Source organism: Hemiscyllium ocellatum, chromosome 50 (genome assembly GCF_020745735.1).
Source record: "Hemiscyllium ocellatum isolate sHemOce1 chromosome 50, sHemOce1.pat.X.cur, whole genome shotgun sequence".
In the NCBI taxonomy this organism is placed as follows: Eukaryota; Metazoa; Chordata; class Chondrichthyes; order Orectolobiformes; family Hemiscylliidae; genus Hemiscyllium; species Hemiscyllium ocellatum.
In genome coordinates this window covers 2789348-2808934 of record NC_083450.1, presented here as the reverse complement: position 1 = coordinate 2808934, position 19587 = coordinate 2789348, and the positions used below count along the sequence as shown (strand labels likewise).

The 19587-nt window shown below is 49.6% G+C and overlaps 1 protein-coding gene across 1 annotated transcript in view; it reads right to left on the bottom strand.

Annotated features, from left to right (window-relative positions):
• LOC132805635 (small conductance calcium-activated potassium channel protein 3-like) overlaps positions 1–19587 on the bottom strand; it is a 123015-nt gene that overhangs the window by 94990 nt on the left and 8438 nt on the right. The window contains exon 2 of the mRNA XM_060820824.1: positions 6580–6675. Within this exon, the coding sequence (XP_060676807.1) occupies positions 6580–6675 (96 nt within the window). The remainder of the gene's footprint in view (positions 1–6579; positions 6676–19587) is intronic.

Genomic DNA, 19587 nt, shown 5'->3' with positions numbered 1-19587 from the left:
GTAAAGCTCCCTCTACACTGTCCCCCATCAAACACTCCCAGGGACAGGAACAGCACGGGCTTAGATACAGAGTAAAGCTCCCTCTACATTGTCCCCCATCAAACACTCCCAGGGACAGGGACAGCACGGGCTTAGATACAGAGTAAAGCTCCCTCTACATTGTCCCCCATCAAACCCTCCCACGGACAGGGACAGCACGGGGTTAGATACAGAGTAAAGCTTCCTCTACACTGTCCCCCCATCAAACACTCCCAGTGCAGGGACCAACAATGGGTTAGATACAGAGTAAAGCTCCCTCTACACCATACCCCCATCAAACAATCCCAGGGCAGGGACAGCACGGGGTTAGATACAGATAAAGCTCCCTGTACAGTCTCCCCCCCATCCAATACACCCAGGACAGGGACAGCACAGGGTTAGATACAGAGTAAAGCTCCCTCTACACTGTCCCCCATCAAACACTCCCAGGGACAGCAGTGGGTTAGATACAGAGTAAAGCTCCCTCTACACTGTCCCCCATCAAACCCTCCCAGGACAGGGACAGCACGGGGTTAGAATAAAGCCCTCTCTTTTAGACTGGAAGTGAAACTCCTTGTCCTATTTTAAACAGAGTGTAAAGCTCTGTCTACACTGCCCACTGCGATGCTCCTCCAAACCAGCCTCTTTGGCCATTCCTCATGCCTTTCAGCCCCTGTTGGTGAATTCCCCTCACGTGGGTTAGTGAAGTGTTTTGGCTCCGAATAACAGTTCACATCCACACCCAGTCAGTGAAACTGAAACCAGGACTCCTTTCTTAGTGGTTAGCATCCATGAACTATTTAGTCGTGGAGCCGGGGCTCCTGAATCTTTTCCTATCACTGCAACGGTCCAGTGCACGTTAAGTCAGGAGAGTAACGGGCTCCATTGAGATGGACCGTGAGCCAAAGAGCTGGCTGCCTCTCATTGGGCTTTCCCTTTTGTTCACCTGGTCACCCTGCCATCGTATTGAACAAAATCAGACCCAATGGAGTCAGGGAAACTCACTCAATCGTAAGAAATGAGAAATCACATTACTATTTGAGGCAGGGATACAAGGATTGGAATTAACTAATCTTTGTGGAAGCTGTCACAGACATGATGGGTTGAATAGCCTCCTGCTTCATGATAGTATTTGAGGGTTTTGTTTAAAGATTACAAGATCAAGGAGAGCTGTAACTATCACCATTGTAGTGTTGTACGGGAAGCCAAGCAAACAAGCTCCCAGGAAGTTGGACACTAACCAGCTTCCTAGAAACAAACCTCAACTGAATAGCAGCGCCAAGGTGATCATTCTCATCATTTTGGTTAATCCTTTGCTTTTAGGAAAAAGTGAGGACTGCAGATGCTGGAGATCAGAGCCGAAAATGTGTTGCTGGAAAAGCGCAGCAGGTCCTTCCCGAAGAAGGGCTCATGCCCGAAACGTCGACTCTCCTGCTCCTTGGATGCTGCCTGACCTGCTGCGCTTTTCCAGCAACACATTTTCAGCTCTAATCCTTTGCTTTGCCAACTCTGCAGCTTACTTGGGCTGACCTTTCCTGCCAGTATCTGTCAGCATTGGCCACCCAAGTTCCTGTCTTATTCCACAGACAAGAGGACCAATGTCCACGCCAAGCCAAGGGAGTGCTGCACTCATACTGGCCTTTCAAGCAGATGAGAGTTTTAAATTCAGACCCCATCTGCCCATTCCCTATAGCAGAGCTCTTTGAACCGTTCAGTGTGGGGTACCTGATCGTGACAGTATTGGTAGGAATGACAATGGCACAGATCCCATCAAGGTAAAGACAATGTCTTCACACTGAAGATACCATCCATTGTGTTGAGGCGCTAACACTATGCTAAACAGGATAGATCATAACTTCCAGTAAGATAGTGGCGGAGAAGGGCTTCTGAGTCTGGAACTTGTCCACTGTCTCTGCTGTTCTCTCCGAGTGGGCCCAGTGGTATGGATTCATGGTGGCGGTGGTGGAGGCGAGTTTGGATTCCCATCTGTGTTCAGCGTGAATTCCCAGGAGTGGGTTTGGGCCCAGTACAAGATCTGGCAACATCAGTGGAGTTGCGTTTGGGTCAGTGAAGTACCCACTGGCGCCTGTATTGGCATGAGCCATTGAAGACCCATAGTGGCAAGGGTGTCAGTGGAGGTGAGGTGGTGCTGAAGAGTGGTAACCATCCTTCCAGCAGTAACAGCGCAACAAACTGGACTTGTGCCCAGCCACCAGGCACATAGCTAAGCATTTAACAAGGATGGCCGTAAAGTTGAACACATTTTCTTTATTTCTTCATTTTCCTGCCTTTACATTCTCCACTTTGGTTTGTTTTTCTGTGTTTTAAGATGATGCTGGCAAGTGGTGACACTATCCAGCAGTTTTCACCGTATTTTGTAACAATAACTAAATAAATCAAATCAAAAGATTGTGGGCAAATCAAGGAACTCAGTACTGGGCATGCATGAAGCAGTGGGGACCATCAGCAGCAACTGAACTGTACATTCCAGCACAATCTGTACCATCATGGCCCCGCATATCCCCCACTCAATCAATACCCCAAGCCAGGGATCAACCCTGGTCCAACAGAGAGTGTAAAGGGCACACTAGGAACAGCAGCACGCATACCTAAACCTGGTGAAGCCACTAAACAGAACTACTTGCATAGCAAACAGCATAAGTACTAAGTGACAGACAGAGCTAAGTAATCTCATTGGAACAGATCAGATCCAAGCTCTTCAGCACCATCACATCCAGTTATCAGTTGGGCGGGGTGGGGGGGGGGGGGAAATAGCTGAACAACTAACAGGAATTGGACCCTCCACAAATATCCCCATCCTCAATGATTGCGCAGCCCAGCATATCTGGGGTAAAGAGAAGACTGAAGCATTTGGAACATTTTCAGCCTGAGTGCTGATTGGATGATCCACCTTGCCTCCTCCGGTGGTCCCCATATTACAGATACAGATTGTGGTTGTTGGAGGTCAGTCATCTCAGCTCCAGGATACCATTGCAGGAGTCCCTCAGGGTTGTGTCCTCGGCCCAACCATCTTCAGCTGCTTCAGCAATGACCTTCCCTCCATCAGGAGGTCAGAAATGGGGATGTTTTCACTGATGATTGCACAGTATTCAGCATCAGTCACTGCTGCTCAGATACTGAAGATGTCTATGTTCAAATGCAGCAAGATTTGAACAATATCAGGCAAGTCACAGCTACAGGAATGTCAGGCAATGATCTTTTCCAATAACAGAGGATCTAACCATCACCTCTTGACATCCAATGGCATTACCATCACTAATCCCCCTCATATCAGTATCCTGGGGTTAACATTGACCAGAAACTGAACTAGACCAGCCATGTCAATACAGTGGCTACAAGAGCATGTCAGAGGTTGAGAATCCTGCAGTAAGTAACTCACCTCCCGACTCCCCAAAGCCTGTCCACCATCGACAAGGCACAAGTCAGGAGTGTGTTGGAATATTCCCCACTTGCCTGGATGGGTGCAGCTCCAACAACACTCAAGAAGCTCAACACATCTCGGACAAAGCAGTCCACAGGACTGGTACCCAATCCACTACCTTCAGCATCTTTTATATCCACTACCAGTGCATTATAGCAGCAGTGTGTACCATTTACAAATTGCACGTAAATAACTTGCACTGCTCCTTTGACAGCACCTTCCACGCCCATGATCTTTATCACTTAGAAAGACAAGGGCAGCAAAACTATGGGAACACTTGTGTGTTCCCCTCCAAGCCACTGACCATCATGACTGGAAACTATATTGGCTGTTCTTTCAGTGTCACCTGGTCCAAATCCTGGATCTCTCTCCCTAATGTCATTGTAGGTCTATCTCCACCACACAGACTCTGCGGTATAAGAAAGCAGCTCACTCCCACCTTCTCAGGGATGGGTGATAAATGCTAGCCCAAACCAATCCTGTGTCTGAATGAATACAGGATAAACTAAGAGCTTGGAGTTGGGATATTTGCACCTTCAGGGTCTGAAAACCTGACTTTGAAAACCTATTCCCTGTAACATTCCTTCTGAACTATCCCATTGTTCTATCCCAGAACTATCCCAGAACTATTCCCTGTAACATTCCTTCTGAACTATCCCATTGTTCTGGAAGCATGCCCATTTCAACCAAGCAAGGAATTTGGCCAATTCACTTTCCATTCCCACCCATCAGTATGCATTCCAATCTGCCAGATCACTTTAATCCACTACCCTGCTGCAGATTCCTGCTGACCAGCTCACTTCCCATTCCAGAGGCTTCTTGTCAGAAGTGGTTCAGTGGATCACGCTCTCCGCTCTGAGTCAGGAGCTAATGCAATCTGACTAACACACCAGCAATATCGAGTGCAAACTCTGGGCAGACATTAGGGAGTGCTGCATTGTCAGGCACACCGTCCTCACATCAAGGCAAGAGACACTCTCAGAGGGCTCCAAAAAAGATCACACCACACTACTTCTAACAAAAAACAAACATTCCTGAACCAGATGGAGATGCAGCCTTACGCTGTATCTAACCCTGTGCTGTGCCTGACCGGGGTGTTTTTGATGGTGAGGGGTGTGGGGGGACAGCATAGATAAAGCTTCATTCTGTATCTAACCCCGTGCTGTACCTGTCCCTGGGAGTGTTTGATGGGGGACAGTGTAGAGGGAGCTTTACTCTGTATCAAACCCCGTGCTGTACCTGTCCTGGGAGTGTTTGATGGGTGCACAGTGTAGAGAGAGCTTTACTCTGTATCTAATCCCGTGCTTTCCCTGTCCTGGGAGTGTTTGTTTGGGACATTTTAGAGAGAGCTTTTGGAAGAATAGAGGCAGCTTTACTGTGCTTTAACCCTGTGCTGTAACTGCTTTGGGAGTGTCTGATGCTGAGACAAGATCCAAACAATACCTCGTGTTTATACAGCTCTTTAAAAGCAATTATATAACTAAGTTCTTCATAGGAGCAATCATCAAACACAGTTTTACGAGTCACATTAGGACAGGTGGCCTGAAACACGATCAAACGGGTGCTTTTAAAGGTGCGTCTAAGGCCAAGAGAGGAGGAAGTATGAGAGAAAGAAAAGAGATAGAGACAGAGAAGAGGAGAGTTGGAGGGATTTAAGATGCAGAGTTCAAGGTCCCAGACAGCTGGAGGCACAGCCACCTGGTCTGTAATCGAGACAGGAAGAAGAGAAAGATTCAAAAGAAAGGTGATGGTTTAACAGCAAGGCACTGCCAGACTGGGAGCCAGCAGGGTGAGAGGGGAAGCAGAGCGGTTGCATCACAGCTTTGGATCTTCTCAAATTCCAGCAAGGTGCTGTACTCACAGAGCACAACAGTTGGGCTTTTTGAGAGGAACATGACATTAGTTTGGAAAGGTAGAAGACACTAGCCAAGGAGAGAATTCTGTGGCTAATATAGAAACCAGCACGAGAAGATGGGTGCTTCGGGCAGTTTGGTAAGAATAGGGCTTCTCATGGACAAGTAAAAAATGAGGTCTGCAGATGCTGGAGATCACAGCTGCAAATGTGTTGCTGGTCAAAGCACAGCAGGCCAGGCAGCATCTCAGGAATAGAGAATTCGACGTTTCGAGCATAAGCCCTTCATCACATTCCTGATGAAGGGCTTATGCTCGAAACGTCGAATTCCCTATTCCTGAGATGCTGCCTGGCCTGCTGTGCTTTGACCAGCAACACATTTGCAGCTTCTCATGGACAAGGCAGACTCAGAGAGAACATGAGGAGAACTGATGGAGAGAGGCAGTAGGGAAAATCTGGATTTGGGTAGGGGGAATCTTTGGAGGGCATTTGACCTAGTCAGAGAGTCATGGAGTTTTACAGCACAGAAAGAGGCCATTCGGCCCTTTGTGTCATCAAACATCCACCTCCTCTAATCCCATCTCCCAGCACCTGGCCCATAGACTTGCGTGCAGTGGTAAATCAAAGCACTCAAATAAATATTTCTGACATGTTTTGAGAGTTCCCTCCTCTTTTGGGCAGTGAATTCCAGATACCTAGCACCATCCAGGTGAAAACCTTTTCTTCCAATCTCTTCTAAACCTCCTGCACCTTACCTTAAATTAATTTTATATCCCTCAATCACATCCCCCTACCCCAGCCTTCTCTAATGAAAACAACCCCAGTCTTATCTCTCTGCATAGCTGAATCACTCCAGCCCAGGGAACATCCTGGTGAATCTCCTCTGCACCCCCTCCAGTGCTATCACATCCTTCCCACATTGTGGGCACCAGAACTGCACACTGTACTCCAACTGTAGCCTGACCAATCATTGTTCTGTCCAACCTCCTTCGCTCCTATATTAATTGCCCCGAAATTATTAAGTCAAGTATCCCATCTGCCTTCTGAACCACTGCATCTAACTGTCCTGTTGTCTTCAAGGATCAATGGGGGCCATGCACACCAAGATCCCTCTGATACTCTTACTCCCTTGGGGTCCTATATACAGCGTGCCTTGCCAATCCTCGCAAACCTCACACTTTCCAGGATTAAATTCCATTCCAGGTCAACAGATGATCTCAAACTCAATGATGGAAAAGACCATGAGCTCTCAGCAGTTAGTGCCTACCTGGACTTCCCTGGCATGGTAGGCGATGATGAGTCCCAGCAGGATCAATGTGGACAGGCTGATAAGGCATTTCAGGGTGAGCGAGTACATAGAGCCCTGAAAGACAGGCAGAAGACAATGGCATAACCAACATTTTCAGATCAGAGTGCAAGAAAGCTGCTCACTACCATCTTTCACACCATCCGTGTAGACTCACCCCCATCGTGAACTCAATCAGTCCTTTTAACCCCCTAAACCAAGCTGCTGGTGCCCCTATGCCCATACATAATGCAGCTGGCACACTTATCCCATGTGCTTGTACAGAGCTTGGCTGGTGGCCCAGTGTCCACAAACCTCAACTGGCACCTCGGTGCCCATGTGCCTGCAAATAGATTGGCTGGCACATCAGTGCCTGCACGCCTGTACACTTGTTCACTGGCACCCTTATACAAACACAGCTTGCCTGGCACCCGATTACCTGCATGTACGTAAACACAGACACACATACATGCCCACTTAGCTGGCACACCAGTGTCCACACACACACACACACACACACACACACACACACACACACACACACACACACACGTATGTAAGAAGACAGCCATCATTCAGTACACCGTGGGAACTATTGTTCTCTTTTCTCCAAATACACAAAGTACTTACAGAACCAAACTTAAAAAAAACAATTGAAGAGAAGTGGAAGCAAGGCAATAAGTCCCTTGAGGACTGGGCTGGGACAACTCTGATGGTTGGTAAGTGGCATTCGAAAATATCTTTTGTTTATAAAGGAAATCCCGGTTAAAAGATGCAGACAAATTTAGAGTGAAGTCTTGGAATTTACTGATCTACCTCACTCAGCAATACTACTTGTGATAAACACAGGTTGCATTCAGTTAATGTTCCTGTTGCCCTGGGGAGGTACAGAGAGTCGTTCAAACTGACTCCAGCACTTCAGGATTCCCTTTTTCACTGTCTGCCTCTGCTCAGTCCCTTCAGTGGCCTGGCTCCATCAGATCGCTAGCTGTTTCCTCTCCTTCTGATGTTCTGCTGGGTATACCAGTCTGGTTGACGAGGTCTTTCCAAGGCCTCCCAGCTACACTGTCACACACAGTTCAACCACTTGGTAAAACAATACTGAATGGGTTTCCAACAACACCATGCCAGTCATTCTGGAGTCCCAGCCATGGGGGTGACCAGCCAATTCCAGCCTGAGGGGGCTCCCTGGGAGAGTTCATTCCCTACTGCTGGGTGCCATCTCCTCCCAGCTGAGAATGTGCAGAGCCACCCACAGTGCCACAGCCCGGACAGAGCTAGCGCAATCCCACTACACCGTGGACCGTGTCAGGTTGCACGCCAGTGGTGTGAGTTTAAACGGTTCTGCCACTGACAGAGGCCATTCAGGCAGTGGTGTCTGTGCTGTTCCCCTATCCCAACTCCCACCACAGAAGCAGTTCACCTCATGCCACACCTCTGCCCTTTCTCCACCCATTTTTCCTTTCTAGCTAATTCCTAATTGCCTCCATCACAACCTCAGTCAGCACTGGCCAAATCCCAACTCCTCACTGCATGAGAAGGACTGTTCTCCATGTTTCCCCTCCTTCTTTGTGAGTTACCTTAATTACCTTTCTAAAAACATGTACATTTCTTTTTCCCTCTTTATGTACTCTTGCGATTTCCAACACCTCAATCAAATCTCCTCTCACTCTGTCTTCTTCAGGGAAAGCAGGACCAGTCTTTTCTGCACACTCTCGAACGTAAACCTTAGGGAGATGGGGGAGATTTTGGTGCCTCACTCCTTTTCAAATGTTCCTCAGATATCCCGGCTCACACCCTCCTGGGCACATTTCATTGTCTCCCCATGTGCAGAGATTTCTAAAACAGCACACCACGTGATTATGGGGATACTGTAAATCAGACACAGAAATTGCTGGAAAAGCTCAGCAGGTTTGGCAGCATCTGATTTTGGGGATGCAGCTCATGGGAGACTCAATCCTTCTGGAATATATATGTTTCAGAAGGAATCCCACTTCCTCCACCCTTCCTATTCTTGCTCTTCGACTGTGGAGATGTCTAGTCGATTGTTTCAATGAATTGACATCGGCTGTACAGCAATTCACCAAGTCAAGCCCTGATCCTGACCCTAATGTCTCACCCTCCTCCACAAGCCTACACCCCCACCCTCTCTCAGTACAGCAGGAAGCTGAATCACACAACATTTCACCGACAGAACCTTTCCTGCATAAACAGTTTTTATTAAAACCTATTTCCTGCTCAACCAGTCCGCAGCGGAAGGATAATATGATAAGTTTATCCCTTCAGAATCCATTTCATATATCTGAGCAGCTAAGAGATAAGTATTGCAGTTCAAATCAAAGTTTAATCCCATCTCAAACTACTCCAATACATATCTGAAATGCACTGGCAATCTCACAAAAAACTAGGGGAAGGTAACACTGCTGCCTCACAGCACGAGGGACCCGGGTTCAATTCCACCTTCAGGCGACTGTCTGTGTGGAGTTTGCATATTCTCCCTGTGTCTGTGTGGGTTTCCTCCGGGTGCTCTGGTTTCCTCCCACAGTCTAAAGACATGCAGGTCAGGGTGCATTGGCCATGCTAAATTATCCCATAGTGTCCAGGGATGTGCAGGTTAGGGTGGATTGGTCATGGGAAATTGCCCCATAGTGTCCAGGGATGTTCAAGTTAGGGTGGATTGGCCATGGGAAATTGTCCCATAGTGTCCAGGGATGTGCAGGTTAGGGTGGGTTGACCATGGGAAATTGTCCCATAGTGTCCAGGGATGTGCAGGTTAGGGTGGATTGGTCATGGGAAATTGTCCCATAGTGTCCAGGGATGTTCAGGTTAGGGTGGATTGGCCATGGGAAATTGTCCCATAGTGTCCAGGGATGTACAGGTTAGGGTGGATTGGCCATGGGAAATTGTCCCATAGTGCCCAGGGATGTGCAGGTTAGGGTGGGTTGGCCATGGGAAATTGTCCCATAGTTCCCAGGGATGTGCAGGTTAGGCTGGATTGGCCATGGGAAATTGTCCCATAGTGTCCAGGGATGTGCAGGTTAGGGTGGATTAGCCATGCTAAGTTGTCCCATAGTGTCCAAGGATGTGCAGGTTAGGGTGGATTGGCCATGGGGAATTGTCCCATAGTGTCCAGGGATGTGCAAGTTAGGGTGGATTAGCCATGGGAAATTGTCCCATAGTGCCCAGGGATGTCCAGGTTAGGGTGGGTTGGCCATGGGAAATTGTCCCACAGTCCCAGGGATGTGCAGGATAGGGTGGAGTGGCCATGGGAAATTGTCCCATAGTGTCCAGGGATGTGTAGGTTAGGGTGGATTGGCCATGTGGAATTGTCCCATAGTTCCCAGGGATGTGCAGGTTAGGGTGGGTTGGCCATGGGAAATTGTCCCATAGTGCCCAGGGATGTGCAGGTTAGGGTGGGTTGGCCATGGGAAATTGTCCCATAGTGCCCAGGGATGTGCAGGTTAGGGTGGATTAGCCATGCTAAGTTGTCCCATATTATCTAAATGAATTAGCCATGGGAAATCTAGGGTTACAGGGATAGGTTTGAATCTGGTTGGGATGCTCTTCAGAGGGTTGGTGAGAACTAGATGGACCAAATGGCCTGCTTTCCCACTGTAGGGATCCTATAATACAGTTGTTCTGTTTTTGATGGGTCTGCTTGAGGGATGAATTCTGTAACTGCTGACTCAAGAACACCTGAGAGAGTTCCTTGTTCTTGTAGCAGTTGTGCCTGGGGACCGAACTATATCCCGTTGACTGCAATGAATCAAACCAAATCTGCTGTCTATTTGGGTCCAGCACCTTTCTTCAGGTGCCGTCCCAGCTCCAGATTTGACACCATCAACACTCCTCTGAGTCCAGTCAAGTGCTTTCTTGTGTGTATGTGCACGCGTGTGTGTGTGTGTGTGTGTATATGTGTGCACGTGTCTGTGTGTGTGTGTGTGTGTGTGTGTGTGTAAGTATGTGTGAGTGTGTGTGGGTGAGTGTCGGTGAATGTGTGTGTGTAAGTATGTGTGAGTGTGTGTGGGTGAGTGTCGGTGAATGTGTGTGAGAGTGTGTGTGAGTGTGTGTCTGTGTGTGTTTGGGGTGGGGAGGACGGATTTGAAAATTCCACTTGCAGGAAGAGAGTTGGCATAACAGACATCTTGAGAGGAAAGAAAAGGCGTTTTGTCTATGGTGACCCACGAAACCATTCCATAAACTGTCACAAACAACTGAAAACTTGCAAGAACATTTGTGCCCCTGACATAGTCCCAGACCACTGCTGAGCCATTTGCTGCTAGCTCTTTACATAATTTGTTGTTTTCCCAGCAATCCATCGTACCCATATTGCCCAGATGTGCATTGCTCTCCTGAGAGTACTGAGGCAGCTAGGCTTTGCGAGGTTGGCTGCAAATTATCCCAGTCCACTGAACCTACAAGAACTGACATGTGCATAGATTTAATCTCCGGATCAGGAGCTCCTTTGAAACTGAAAATATTAAAGAGAATTTCTGATCAAATTAGTCCATATGTTTACTGCGACAAAAAAAACAAGGCAGCGCTGTACAAAAGCCAGCTCTTTGTGCTTTATCAAAATGGGATTTGTACATCGACAAAATAAAGGTACCCAGGCTCCCCTCAACCCCACCAAATAGCAGCTGAAAATCTGTTGCTGGAAAAGCCCAGCAGGTCAGGCAGCATCCAAAGAGCAGGGGAATCGACGTTTCAGGCATGAGCCCTCTTCAGGAATTTCCTGAAGAAGGGCTCATGCCCGAAACGTCGATTCTCCCGCTCCTTGGATACTGCCTGACCTGCTGCGCTTTTCCAGCAACACATTTTCAGCTCTGATCTCCAGCATCTGCAGTCCTCACTTTCTCCCACCAAATGGCACACAGTTTCAAAATCCAAAGGCCAAAGGTGGCTTCTATTTAAAACAGGACAACTCTCAAGGCATCCAAAGTGTTAGAAATGGGAACTTGCTGATTAAAAAGTGGCTGCTGCATTCTGACTGAGACACACTCAGATAATATTCTGCATTAGTTGCAATGCTGGGGCACTCTGAGGCCATGAAAATGCATGTTCTTTCCTGTCAGGTTGACTGTAACGCCAACTCTCTTCCTCCAGAATCCATCACCATCACACGCACTCAAGGACCTTAACAGATAGTCTCCCCATTGAATTCTTCACATTCTGTTGTTGGATATTTAAGCAGTCACACCCATAAACAGCAGCTGCCTGTCAACCCAGACACACCTCAGCTCCCAGACTGTCTACTGACAGCTCTTATCGTTACAAGGATAGCTGACCCCCTGGCCTGAGGACACTGTGGCTTCGACTCTTATGCCGTCTCAGGCACAGGAAAATCAGGCTATGAAGGAAGTGATCTGGGAGTTCTCATCTTCATCCGGGCAGCTAGATCGCAAAGCAATATGACAGGGAAATGGGAGCTCCAATGAGCCAGTTAGCTCCTCAGTACCGCTGCATCTAGAGTCTACATCTGACCAACTTTAACCCACCCACTCCAGCACCCTACACCCCTTCCCTATCACCCCCTCCAGCCTCTACACCTCCTCCCTATCTCTGTCACCCCCTCCAGCTCCCTACACCCCCTTCCTATCCCTGTCACGCCCTCCAGCCCCTAAACCCCCTCCCTAATCTGTCACCCCCTCCAGCCCCTACACTCCCTCCCTATCTCTGTCACCCCCCTCCAGCCCCTACATCCCCTCCCTATCTCTGTCACCCCCCTCCAGCCTCTACACCCCCTCCCTATCTCTGTCACCCCCTCCAGCCCCTACATTCCCTCCCTATCTCTGTCACCCACTCCAGCCCCTACACCCCCTCCCTATCTCTGTCACCCCCTCCAGCCCCTACATTCCCTCCCTATCTCTGTCACCCACTCCAGCCCCTACACCCCCTCCCTATCTCTGTCACCCCCTCCAGCCCCTACATTCCCTCCCTATCCCTGTCACCCCCTCCAGCCCTTACACCCTCCTCCCTATCCCTGTCACCCCCTCCAGCCCCTAAACCCCCTCCCTATCTCTGTCACCCCCTCCAGTCCCTACACCCCTCCCTATCTCTGTCACACCCTCCAACCCCTCCCTATCTCTGTCACCCCCATCCAGCCCCTACACCCCCTCCCTATCTCTGCCACCTCCTCCAGCCCCTACACACCTTTCCTATCTCTGTCACCCCCTCCAGCCCCTACATCCCTCTCTATCTGTCACCCCCTCCAGCCCCTACACCCCACCCTATCTCTGTTCTCTCCTACACCCCCTCCCTATCCCTGTCACCCCCTCCAGCCCCCTACACCCCCTCCCTATCTCTGTCACCTCCTCCAGCTCCCTACACCCCCTTCCTATCCCTGTCACGCCCTCCAGCCCCTAAACCCCCTCCCTAATCTGTCACCCCCTCCAGCCCCTACACCCCCTCCCTATCTCTGTCACCCCCTCCAGCCCCCTACACCCCCTCCCTATCTATGCCACCCCATCCAGCCCCTACACCCCCTCCCTATCTCTGCCACCTCCTCCAGCCCCTACACACCTTTCCTATCTCTGTCACCCCCTCCAGCCCCTACATCCCTCTCTATCTGTCACCCCCTCCAGCCCCTACACCCCACCCTATCTCTGTTCTCTCCTACACCCCCTCCCTATCCCTGTCACCCCCTCCAGCCCCCTACACCCCCTCCCTATCTCTGTCACCTCCTCCAGCTCCCTACACCCCCTTCCTATCCCTGTCACGCCCTCCAGCCCCTAAACCCCCACCCTAATCTGTCACCCCCTCCAGCCCCTACACCCCCTCCCTATCTCTGTCACCCCCTCCAGCCCCCTACACCCCCTCCCTATCTCTGTCACCCCCTCCAGCCCCTACACCCCCTCCCTATCTCCGTCACCCCCTCCAATCTCTAACCTTCCCAGAACTCTGTTCTTCAATTTGCCCTGTTGAACATACCATCTTTCTGGATGTAAAACTCTGGAATTTCCTCCCTAAACCTCACAATCTTACAATCTCTCTGTCACACACACAATCTCTATCTCAAAATCTCTCTCAAATTCTCTGGGCGAGCCAGCGACACCCATAACCCATGAGTAAGGAAAAGAAAGATGTTTATAAAAGATTTCGGGGATAAATGGAAGACGATAGTCCCACAGAACATTCCCTTCTTTTCCTTACAGTGTAGAAGCAGACATTTAGCTCATCGAGTCCATACCAACCCTCCAAAGAGCATCCCACCCAGACCTAGCTCCCTACCCTATCCCGGTGGCCCTGCATTTCCCACGGCTAAACCACCTCGCTTGCATATCTATGGGCAATTTAGCACAGCCTATCCGCCCTAATCTACAAATCCTTGGGCACTATGGGCAATTTAGCATGGCCAATCCACCCTAACTCTGGACCATGGGAGGAAGCCCACGCAGACAGGAGGAGAATGTGCCAAGTCCACACAGAGAGTTGCACGAGGGTAGAACCTGACAACAACACCCAGATATTTCCATATTTGAACATGCAATCCAGGCACAGAGAAATTAAACTCAAATATAAGGTGCCAACTCTCGGAAATTTGGTCAGGAGGGCTATCAAAGGCAGCTGGATGGCCATGATCTAATAGAATATAACTTCTTTAGACAATCTCCCAGGAATATCCTGTATTTAGGGAAGATATTCCCGGGAGATTGTCCAGGGAAGTTATTTGGGTGGAACTGAGAAATAAGAAAGGAATGATCACCTTTTATTGGGATTGTATTATAGTCAGTGAGAAATTGAGAAGCAACTTTGGAAGGAGATCTCAGAAATCTATAAGAATAATAGGGTTGGTAACAATGGTAGGTGATTTTAACTTTCAAAACAGACTGGGACTGTCATAATATTAAGGGTATGGACGGAAAGGAATTTGTTAAGTGTGGACAAGAAAATGTGCTTAAGTCCATACATGGATGTAGCTTTTAGAGAAAGAATAGGTACTTGACCTATTATTGGGAAGTAAAACAGGGCTAGTTACTGAGGGTCAGTGGGGGAGCACTTTGGGGCCAGTGACCATCATACTATTAGTTTTAAAGTAACTATGGAAAAGGATAGACCTGATCTAAAGCTTAAAGTGCGACATTGGAGTAAGGCTGATTTTAACGGTATTAGGCAAGAACTTTCAAAAAGTGATTGGGGGTGGATAGTCACGGGTAAAGGGACTGCTGGGAAGTAGGAGGCCTTTGAGAATGAGATAATGAGAATTCAGAGATAGTATGTTTCTGTTAGTGTGAAGGGCAAGGCTGGTAGGCATAGGGAATATGAGATGACTAGAGGAATTGAGGTTCTGATCGAGAAAATGATGGAAGCATATGTCAGGTACAGTCAGCAGAGATCAAATGAATCCCTATAAGAGTATAAAGGCATTAGGTATATATTCAAGAGGGAAATCAGGAGACAAAAAGGGACATGAGATAGCTTTGGCAAACAGGGTTAAGGAGAATCCAAAGACACTGTACAAATACATTAAGGATAAAAGAGTAGCTAGGGAGAGAATAGAGACCTTTAAAGATCAACGTGGCCATTTATGTGTGGATCCACAGGAGATACATGAGATACTAAATATTTTACGTCACTGTTTAGTGTGGAGAGGACATGGAAGCTAGGGGGAGCTTGGAGAGATAAACAGTGAGGTCTTGAAAAGAGTTCATTTTGGACGTCTTAAAATGTGTAAATCCGCAGAATCTGATTCAGTGTTTCCCACATCTTTTTGGGAGGCTAAGGAAGTGATTGCTGGACCTCTTGCTGAGGTATTTGTATCATCAACAGCCAGGGGTGAGGTGCCAGAAAACTGGAGGATGGCTAACGTTGTGCCACTGTTTAAGAAAGGTGGCCAGGGAACTATAGACCGGTGAGCCTGATATTGATGGTGGGTAAGTTGTTGGATGGAATCCTGAGGGACAGGATGTACATGTATTTGGAAAGGCAAGGACTGATTAGGGATAGTCAACATGGTTTTCTGCGTGGGAAATCATGTCTCACAAACTTGATTGAGTTTTTTTGAAGAACTGACAAAAGATTGTGAAGCCAGAGCATTGGACATTGTCCATATAGACTTTATCAAAGTTCTACATGGTAGACTGGTTAGCAGGGTCAGATCACATGGAATCCAGGAATTGAATACAAAATTGGCCTGAAGGTAGGAGACAGAGGGTGATGCTGGAGGGTTGGATGCCTGTGACCAGCGATATGCTGCAAGGATCACTGCTGGGTCCACCGCTTTTTGTCACTGACATAAATTAATTGGTTATGAATATAGGAAGCACGGTTAGTAAGTTTGCAACTGACACCAAAATAGGTGTGTAGCGGCCAATGAGGAAGATTATCTCACAGTACAACAGGACTTGGTCCGATGGGCCAATAGGCCAAAGATTGGCAGATGGAGTTTAATTTAGGTGGACGTGAGGTGCTCCATTTTGGTAAGTTACACAGGACAGAGCTTACACAATCAACGGTAGGACCTGGGGGAGTGCGGCCAAACAAAGGGACATAGGGTGCAGATGCATAGGTCCTTGAAAGTGAAGTTGCAGATTAACAAGGCAGTGAATAAGGCATTTGGCACACTTTCCTACATTGGTCAGAACATCAGAGGAAGTGATGGAGGTGGGTACAATTCTAACATTTAAAAGGCATCTGTTTGAATGTGAATGGGAGGATTGAGAGGGACAGTGGCCAAACGCTGAGAAATGGGACCATGTCAGAGCGGGATGCCTGGTTGGCAAAGACAAGTTGAAATGGAAGGTCTGTTTCTGTGCTCTATGTCTAATTGAAGCACAGACTCAAGGGGCTGAGTGGCTTCCTCCCATCATTGCTGCCTTGTGGGTAACTAAATTAATGCCTCAGGCGAAAGGATTGTCCAAGAGCAAAGATTAAATACTCCTCAGGGATGTTGAAGAATGAGAGGTGATCTCAAGGTATACAGAATGCTTAGAGGGCTCACCAGGGACAATGCAGAAAGGTGCTACCCCCCTCAGCTGAGGGGAGAGAGGCACAGCAGTCAGATATTGTCTGAGATTAAGGGACAAGCCATTTCTGACTGAGATCAGGAGGAATTTCTTCACTGAGATGGTGGTGAATCTTTGCAATTCCCCTTCCCGAGGGAGAGCCAAGGTTCAGTTATTGATTACACTGAACACGGAGCTCGATTAATTTCTGGATGTTAAAAATATACAGCAGGGAGACAGTGCTGCTGAAATGAAAAATCGACCACAATCTCATCGAATGCTGGGGTGGGCAGAGGGGCTGATTAGTCTCCTGCTCCTGGTCTTTTTAAGAGTCATACAGCTCGGGGAAACAGACCCTTCGGCCCATCTCTCCCATGCTGATTCCTGCTGAAATAAAAGCCACATTAAGATCCCCAGTGTTTGTTTAACACAATTTGAATAAGTAATCTCATTTTACTTTAGGTATGCTGGCAACAGGTTAAACTCTCTGTTGTTGTGTCTTGGAACAAAGTATGTGTATGAGAGAGAGAGTGTGTGAGCGTGTTTGTGTGTGTCTGCCTCAGAGAGACAGAGAGAGAGAGAGAGAATGTGTGTGTGTGTATGTCTGCCTCAGAGAGACAGAGAGAGAGATAGTGCTAGTGTGTGTGTGTGTGTGTGTGTGTGTTGTGTGTGTATGTGCTACTGAGACTGTATAAAGCTCTGGTTAGGTCCCATTTGGAATACTGTGTCCACTTTTGGTCCCCACACCTCAGGAAGGACATACTGGCACTGGAGCGTGTCTTGAGGAGATTCACACGGATGATCTCTGGAATGGTTGGTCTAACATACGAGAATTGGCTGAGGATCCTGGGATTGTATTCATTGGAGTTTAGAAGATTGAGAGGAGACTTAATAGAAACTTACAAGATAATACATGGCTTGGAAAGGGTGGATGCTAGGAAATTGTTTCCGTTAGGCGAGGAGACTGGGACCAGTGGACACAGCCTTAGAATTAGAGGGGGTAAATTCAGAACAGAAATGCAGAGACATTTCTTCAGCCAGAGAGTGGTGGGCCTGTGGAATTCATTGCCGCAGAGTGCAGTGGTGGCCGGGACGCTAAATGTCTTCAAGGCAGAGATTGAGAGATTCTTGATGTCACGAGGAATTAAGGGCTACGGGGAGAGTGCGGGTAAGTGGAGTTGAAATGCCCATTAGCCATGATTGAATGGCGGAGTGGACTCGATGGGCCGAATGGCCTTACTTCCACTCCTAGGTCTTATGGTGTGTGTGTCTCTCACTCTCCCTCCTCCCTCTCTCTTGCATGATTTCTGCCTCTCCCTAGCATTTTCTGTGTTTCTTTACACTGGGATAAACTGAAATTAAACGCAAACTGCTACCAGGAGATAACAGAAAGCAGCAAAACTTGGATATTATATACTGAAAGCGATGCAGCTAACGTTCGGAACTAGAACTTATTTGGGGCGGTGGGGTGCAAACGGCTTCGAAGTGTTTTGATCGAGCTGTGTGTGGATGCTTGATCGCTGCTGCTGGAATCTGTTGGTGGGCGTCCTCGCCTTTTATGGTCTAACAATCAATGCTAAACGAGCCTCAGTCTTTCAGGACAAGGGTTCCCATTTGGAGTGGTTTCCTGCCCTCAATCAGATCAACAGGGTGCGGGCAGTCTCTGATTCCAAGATGTTGTTTCAGGTTGTTGCTTCTGTGTCAGTCAGATCAGGAAAGAACAAACAAGAAGCCGAGAAAGGGAGGGACAGAAAGAGAGAGAGGGGACCAGAGCTGGAGAAAGAGAAATATGTATGTACACGCTCACTGAGAGGAGGAGGGGGGGGGGGGCGGGGTGGGGGGGCGGAGGGGTGGAGGAGAGCGGGGGTGGAGGAGGAGAGAGGGGGTGGAGGAGAAAGGGGAGGGGGGAGAGATGGGGAGGAGGAGGAGAGAGGGGGAGGAGGAGCAAGGGCGAGGAGGAGCGAGGGCATGGAGGAGAGGGGGGAAGAGGAGGAGAGGGGGGTGGAGTGGAGAGATGGGGAGGAGGAGCGGAGGCGAGGAGGAGCGAGGGCGTGGAGGAGAGGGGGGAAGAGGAGAAGAGTGGGGAGGAGAAGAGGAGGGGTGGAGGAGAGAGGGAAGGGGAGAGAGGGGGGTAGAGGAGAGAGGGGAGGGGGTGGAGGAGAGAGGGGAAGGGGTGGAGGAGAGAGGGGAAGGAGGGTGGAGGGGGAAGAGGAGAGATGGGAGGGGGTGGAGGAGAGATTGGGTGGAGGAGAGAGAGGCGGTGGAGGAGAGAGGGAAAGGGGAGAAGGGGGTGGAGGAGAGAGGAGAGGGGGTGGAGGAGAGAGAGGGGGTGGAGGAGAGAGAGGCGGTGGAGGAGAGAGGGGAAGGGGGAGAGGGGGGTGGAGGAGAGAGGAGAGGGAGGGGAGGGGGGAGGGAGGTGGAGGAGAGAGGAGAGGGAGGGGAGGGGGAGAGGGAGGGGAGGGGGAGAGGGAGGGGAGGGGGGAGGGAGGTGGAGGAGAGAGGGGAGGGGGGGGAGGGGGGGGGGGAGGTGGAGGGGGGAGGGAGGTGGAGGAGAGAGGAGAGGGAGGGGAGGGGGGGGAGGGAGGTGGAGGAGAGAGGAGAGGGAGGGGAGGGGGGAGGGAGGTGGAGGAGAGAGGAGAGGGAGGGGAGGGGGGGAGGGAGGTGGAGGAGAGAGGCGGTGGAGGATAGGGGGAAGGGGGAGGGGGGTGGAGGAGAGAGGGGAAGGGGTGGAGGAGAGAGGGGAGAGGGGGGGAGGGAGGTGGAGGAGAGAGGGGGAGGAGGAGAGAGGGGAAGGGGTGGAGGAGAGAGGGGGAAGAGGAGAGAGGGGAGGGGGTGGAGGAGAGAGGGGGAGGAGGAGAGGGGGGAGGAGGAGAGGGGGGAGGAGGAGAGGGGGGAGGAGGAGAGGGGGAGGAGGAGAGGGGGGGGGGGTGGAGGAGAGAGGGGGAGGAGGAGAGGGGGGAGGGGGTGGAGGAGAGAGGCGGTGGAGGAGAGATTGGGTGGAGGAGAGAGGGGAGGGGGAGAGAGGGGGGAGAGAGGGGGTGGACGA